Here is a 6,618-nt window from a genome sequence, read left to right on the forward strand (position 1 = left end):
AGACGTTTTATAGGTTTATAGTTGTGTTTTACCCCCCCCTTGTGTTGTTATCATGGGGAGACCTGAGTTGGGGATATTTGGGAGGGTTGGTTTGTCACTATGGCAACAGCTGACCTCCAATCAAGATTTAAGGAAGTGAACTCCACAACTGGACAGCAGAGAAGGGGTCGATGGACAGAACTTTGGGAGGGGCTAAAGAGTAAAAAGGCAGAACATCCATTGTGTGGATGGGCACTTGGTGGGGAAAATCCATGGTTTTTTTCTCTGTTGTCTTCTGTTGTAATTTTTGATACGGTTTTAATAAACCTTTTCAAACTGTTTGAAAGTGAGTATAATTTCTCACAAGTATCACCCAGCCCCCGAACAACTTCTGTAATATTTTGTTACCGCCAGCCTGAAATGCCTCAGATGCTGTGGCGTGTGACCTCACTGCACAGATTCATCTGTTAACACGCCATCCAATCCGAATAAACTTCTGCTTCGCTTTGGAATCGATCTCCAAATCAAGGAGCTCTGCTGCTTCCCTGGGCAGCCCACCCTCCCGCAGGAATGTGGGATTTTAACCCTCCCTGGCCCACTCTCCTTCCCCTGCCGTGCTGGGGCAGCATCAGCAATCAGGAATTCTGGAATTCAGGAATTCGGGAATTCAGAAATTCTCCCTCTCCGTGTGCTTTGCCTTCCACCGCTCCTGGGATGGAACAACCCCAACCTCTGTGATGCCCAGAGCGGGGCAGGGGAGGCGAGCCACGCTTATCAAACCCTGCTGCTTTAAACAGGCTGCAGCAAAGCCACGCTATGCCTAACGTCACCGGGGAGCAAAAATAGCCGGCACGAGTGGAGGGAGGGCAATGAGAGTATTAAGAGCGCCCAGATTTCAAACATACTTGGCTGGCAGCACGCTCCCTTCCTGCCCCTGCCGCTCCAGATGCGACAGAGCACTGGGATCTCTCACTCTCCTCTGCCCATGAAGAAGGATTCTCTTCCTTTTTTTTTTTTCTCTTTTTCTGTTTTTCTTTCTCTAAATTTCAGCTTCGATGCTACTAGATACATTTTTTTTTTAATTTATTATTTTCTTTCTTGTAGGAAACTTCATCTGCCGGATTTAAAAGCAAGGTTTGAGCAGAAGAAATTCATTTCTGTTTACAGCTGTAAATATGCACGGTACTCCTGTGGGATGATATCGTAGAGGGAAAGGCAAGATTGGCTGGGAAAATCGCCTGGACCGTAAGATGTTTGAATGGCTGCTTGGAATAACGAGCTCTCTGTTGCGTGTGCATGCGTGTGTGTGTGTTTGTGTATGAGAGCAGCAGTGATGGGAACTTTAAAATGATGCAAGGGCTCCCCATTTGGCTTGATTTTCCTCTTCTAGCTCTGTCAGGATATGGGTGAAGTGTCTGAATGGAATTGGTGCTGTAGGAATTTTATGAATGGAGCAGAAGGCAGGTTCAGCCGAAGAGGAGCAGAGCAGGGAGATGCAGTGGGCTCGGCTCTCTCCAGCAGGAGCTGTCACTCCAGGGAACTGCACAGACAGGCACCAGCATGGCACAAATCTGCTACAAGTCCCTGGGACACCAGATGAGGCAGCTGCAAGGAGGCAGCACCTGAACCATGGAAATATGCTCCTGAAAATGAGCTACCACCAGCACACCAAGCTGAGAGCTGTGTGTGGGACCAGCTCCGGGCTCAGCTGGAGCATCCCATGCAGAGCTGCTCATTTCTGTGCCCTCCTACTGGTTGTGAGGCTGAGGAGCAGCCACAGCTCCCAGGGCAGCTGTGTCTCCTTCATGGGAGTCACTGTCACTGCCAGCTCGGACAGCAGCATCGATAAAAGGGACAACGAGGCAGCGGAACAGACTGGCTACACCTGCCCTACAGCAGGAGGGCACTGCACAGCACTGCAGGAGCAGGATGAGGCAGATTTGGGGCTGCAAGGTGTCCAGGAAATGGATCTTGATGCTGGTGAAGCTGTGGGGACCAGCCCAGAGCAGCACTGTCCTGGAGGAGCACTGAGCACTGCAGGACCACGCTTGTCTCTCACTGTACTTGAGGGACTGGGGTGGGAGATGGTCTCTGTGTGTTTCTCTGGGTTTTTTGTACTTTTATCCCAACTGCTAAGTGAGGGAAAATCTCCCTCTGCACTGGATTGTCTTCTCTTATCCAGAGTGTTTTCTGACACCTCTGCAGGTGGTAATGGGGAGAAGGTGAGGGAAGTCATGAAGAGGATGAAAACTGTCCATCTTCAAGGGCCACAGAGGTCACTGACAGGGTGACACAAGGGCAGCAGGGGAGGGCCTGGGACTCACTGACAGGGTGACACAAGGGCAGCAGGGGAGGGCCTGGGACTGTAATGCTCCTGCCAAGGAGATAGTGGGAGGAAAGAGGCAAAGGAGTCAGAGCTGGTGAGGAGGGGAAGGGACACCTAACTCACTGGGAAACCTTGCAAACTCCCAGGATTAAACCAGTCCAGCCTACCCAGTGGAACAAGGCAGAGGGGAGTCTGTGCCTGCTGAGCCCTAGAGGACAAGGCAGTCCAGCACCCCTCCCCCTCAGCATTTTCCAAAGAAAAAGAGACAGTCTGAGTGCTGTAAAACACGTAATGCAAATGCACTTCTGTATGCAGTGACCTTTAGGATGGCACAGGCTTCTGGTATGCCTTAAAATCTGGGCATTTTAGCTACTTCTTCAGCATTTCTCTGAGGAAGGTTTGCTCTCCTTTTGCCTACACCCAGAATGAATTCAGAGCAACACAACCCTGATTTGTGCAGCACTGAGTCTGAGCTAAGCAGAGGCTCCCATGCACAGAGCTGCCTCACATGTTGTCTCACACCTTGCTGCTCAAAGCTGTTCAGGCAGGTTCACACCCAGCTCTGGCTGAAACAGATCTGTTTTACAGACACATGGACATCTCTGGTGTCACACTGGACAGAGAGAGTGAAAACCCCTGTGTTTACAGACACAGAAGTCCCACAGGGAATCTGCACTTTGCTTTATGAAGTGCCTTTTTCTCCATCACTCGAGTGCTGTTTGAAACTGCAGGACAGAGGAGGAGCTTCTCATTCAAGGGAAGTTGCTCTGTGAAAACACTGCAGAAATGCTGGACAGGACTTTGAATGCATCACTAACACAGAACAGACAATTTGGCTGCAAATGATAACTCTAAAGTTTGTTTTCCCTTTTTCAGAGTCTTCTGCTCCTTCAGAGTTAAGAATGTGGTAAAGAAGTTTAGACAATCATGCTGATAGCTCTAAATCATTGTTATAAATTTAGGAAGGATGCTTTTTTCCTTCAACCCTGAACTAAGGACTGAAGTAAGTGGTTCCAGTGATCCACACAACCTTTTTTGTCTCTTTTCCATGGACACACCTCACAGCTGGGCTCTTGTAATGAGAGCACAAGCCCTACAAGAGTGGCCTCAGTGCTAAACACCTTTGGTACATTCAGGCAATGCTCAGGGACAGGCAACTTCTAAATGAACTTTTGTGTTGCTCTGGCAGATTTCTAATATGTTGGTTTTGCTGTCTTTCCTCTAGTGGAGAATGCAGATGGTCCTTGGATGAGACACTGCTGAGAAATGGTTCTACATCTCCCCGCAGCTGCGTTTCTCAGAGCAGAGAGAACCCCCTCAGACCCCTGTGACATGAGCAAAGCTTCTGGCATTTAAACCCGGGAGGATGTCCCTAACTGACGAGCTGGACAGCCACTTCACCACCCCCTACATGGTGACAGACACGGGCGAGGACAGTGTGTTCAGAATCAGGCCCAACGGCTCCGCCAATGCCACCGAGGACGACGCGTGGGCCGCCAGCTCCACGGAGGACATGATTGCCATCTGCACCATCGGGGCCATCCTGTCGCTCATGTGCGTGGTTGGGGTGACAGGCAACGTCTACACCCTGCTGGTGATGTGCCACTACCTGCGGTCCTCTGCCTCCATGTACATTTACATCATCAACCTGGCACTGGCCGACCTGCTCTACCTCCTCACCATCCCCTTCATCGTCGGCACCTACTTCATTCAGAAGTGGTACTTTGGGGACATTGGCTGCCGCATCCTCTTCAGCCTGGACTTCCTCACCATGCACGCCAGCATCTTCACCCTCACGGTCATGAGCACGGAGCGCTACCTGGCCGTGCTGAAGCCCCTGGACACGGTGAAGAGGTCCAAGAGCTACCGCAAGGCCATTGCTGTGGTGATCTGGCTGGTGTCACTGCTGCTCACCCTGCCCATGCTCATCATGATCCAGCTGGTGCAAAGGGACAACAAAAGCATCTGCCTGCCCACCTGGAGCAAGCTGTCCTACAAAGTCTATCTCAGCATCCTTTTTGGCACCAGCATCGTGGGCCCGGGGGTGGTCATTGGCTACCTGTACATCCGCCTGGCTAAGATTTACTGGGTGTCCCAGACTGCTTCCTTCAAGCAGACCAAGAGGCTGCCCAACCAGAAGGTGCTCTACTTAATCTTCACCATAGTGCTGGTCTTCTGGGCTTGCTTCCTGCCTTTCTGGATATGGCAGCTCCTCTTCCAGTATTATGAATCCTTCCCTTTATCTCCCAAGGTGATGAAGAACATTAATTACTTGACGACCTGCCTGACCTACAGCAACAGCTGCATCAACCCTTTCCTCTACACCCTGCTCACCAAAAACTACCGGGAGTACCTGAAGAACAGGCAGAGGTCCCTCAGCAGCAGCAGTGGGTACTTCCAGAGGAGGAATCGTTTCCAGAGGATTTCAGGGAGGTCCCTGTCCACGAGCAGCCAGCACTGCACAGAGACTTACGTCCTTGCTCACGCTCCTTTGGGAAACAGCAGTGCCTGAAGGTAAAATATATCTCCAAGAACAATCAATACTGACTTCAATGTTGCTTTGATTTAAAGTGTACGTTGTGCAGGCGAAGCCTTGGCAGTGCACACATTTAGTCCAGAGGCTAAATGCCGTGTGTCTGTTCTCATTTCTCCAGTGCCACTGATTTGATGCTAGCAGCACTCAGCTGAACATCTATCTAAATAGCCTTTCACTTTTTATCTTTATATATTATAGTGTACGTCTCCTCAAGTAGCCATCAATAATGAAAGCCTATAACAGGGCCATGATTTTTAATAGTATCAGCTGTCTCACCACATTTAAAATTATGTTACCCCATGAATGGCTGTAGTTTGCTCTTTTTTTCCTTTAGCAGTAGTGCTAAATTTGTAGTTGTATGAGGACTGAAGACAATGAAATAAAGAAAAAGCAGCTGATGTTTGTGACACGCCATGCAGTTTGCATTTGGGGTAGGACTGGACAATGAGGCATATCCAGGATTGCTTGTCCTGGTTTGGGTGATGCTCACACTTATTCTGCACTCCTGTCTACGCACTGGGCTGGATTCTCCAGTCACACAGGTGTGTGCAGTGGAGTTACACCATGGTACTTGTCAGCAGCACAGGCCTCCCATGACAGTGCCACAGGCAGGGAACACTCAGCATCTGCTACTGCACTGACCCCAAACACCCATGAGGAGCAGCATCATCTGTCCTGGACAAGCATTTCCATCCTCTGCCCTCCTCCAAGGAGAAATTAGGAACCTCTGATGTGGCTGTCCTCAGGGCATCTGCTGGCAAACTGCAACACCCAGCCTGAAGCACCAGACCTCCACCTCCAAATCCAGGTGGGACAGAGGGACAGGAGGGGGTTGAGGGGATGTGATTTTCCCCAGGCAAAGCAATGTTCTCTGAAGTGCTTAATACTCCCAGTTATAAAAGTACTGGTTCTTAGGTAGGGAGACAACTTGTTCCTTTCACTGGAAGTGATTTTGCCTTTCTGCTATAAAAACATAGTCCTGCCTACACCAAGAGTACAGTGCCTGTCCTGGCTTTCCCCAATGATAAGGCATGATTAGTATAAATATATAATCTGTGATGTCTGGAACTTCCCCAGTGAGTCTAAAATACCTTCTCTGGGATGCTGCCAGCATCCCTACAGGAGTCCTCTGCTTGCAGCAGCCCTGCTTCCTCATTAGCAGGGATATGAGGATGCAATGCCAACACAGCCAAGGTACAGAATTAGAACCAAATTAATGCTGAGCAGCAAACTCAGAACTGCACTGTGAAATCCCTCTGGTAGTGAGCTCTGTTTGCTTAGACTGAGGCTGAATTCAGAATTTAAACATCTTTTTCCCCTTCAAGGTGTTTAAATGGTCACTTCTCATGGGTGCAGGGCACGATCTGCATGCAGCCTCCCTAGGGAATACACTTGGACAAGTCATTGTCTCTTCCATGCATGGGTTTGAAGTTTGTTATGGATGGGGGAAGATTCACACATGAGAGAGAGCTCTGGTGCATGCAGTTCTGCTGCTGAACTGCTGCAGGAACTGCAAGGGCCTTGCTGTGTTCCCAGCCCCCTCCACACACCCCATCAGCAGTGCTCGTGGGGTCAGGGTGCTTTACCTGCAGCCTGCTTGCTGTGCAGTGTGCCAGCAGCTCCCACTTCAAGATCAGCCCCTTCCTGATCCCAGAGAATTCAAAGAATTCACAAAATGACTAGGTTTTGAAGACACCTTCAAGATCATGGAGTGCAACCCAGCCCCAACAGCTCAACTCAACCCTGGTCCCCAGTGCCACATCCAGGCTTTGTTAAA

At 49.9% G+C, this 6,618-nt stretch overlaps 1 protein-coding gene across 4 annotated transcripts; it reads left to right on the forward strand.

The window, feature by feature from the left end:
* The first annotated feature begins 816 nt into the window (after window positions 1–816).
* On the forward strand, window positions 817–5,237 carry UTS2R (urotensin 2 receptor). 4 transcript variants are annotated; one of them, XM_041427319.1, is made up of 3 exons: window positions 880–1,224; window positions 3,531–4,445; window positions 4,557–5,237. In XM_041427319.1, exons 2-3 carry the CDS (start codon window positions 3,672–3,674, stop codon window positions 4,815–4,817), a joined length of 1,035 nt encoding a protein of 344 aa, XP_041283253.1. In that variant the 5' UTR covers window positions 880–1,224; window positions 3,531–3,671; the 3' UTR covers window positions 4,818–5,237. The 4 variants fall into 4 exon arrangements, with proteins under 4 accessions (XP_041283250.1, XP_041283253.1, XP_041283249.1 ...); XM_041427316.1 differs by having other exon boundaries at window positions 817–1,113; window positions 3,531–5,237; XM_041427315.1 differs by having other exon boundaries at window positions 3,531–5,237.
* The last annotated feature ends 1,381 nt before the right edge of the window (window positions 5,238–6,618 follow it).

This window comes from Onychostruthus taczanowskii, unplaced genomic scaffold (genome assembly GCF_017590055.1).
Source record: "Onychostruthus taczanowskii isolate IOZ18803 unplaced genomic scaffold, ASM1759005v1 scaffold99, whole genome shotgun sequence".
Classification (NCBI taxonomy): domain Eukaryota; kingdom Metazoa; phylum Chordata; class Aves; order Passeriformes; family Passeridae; genus Onychostruthus; species Onychostruthus taczanowskii.

Bases quoted from the DNA above. Each gene is read 5' to 3' on its own strand.
- UTS2R (XM_041427316.1), top strand. From the start codon at position 3,672: ATGTCCCTAACTGACGAGCTGGACAGCCACTTCACCACCCCCTACATG.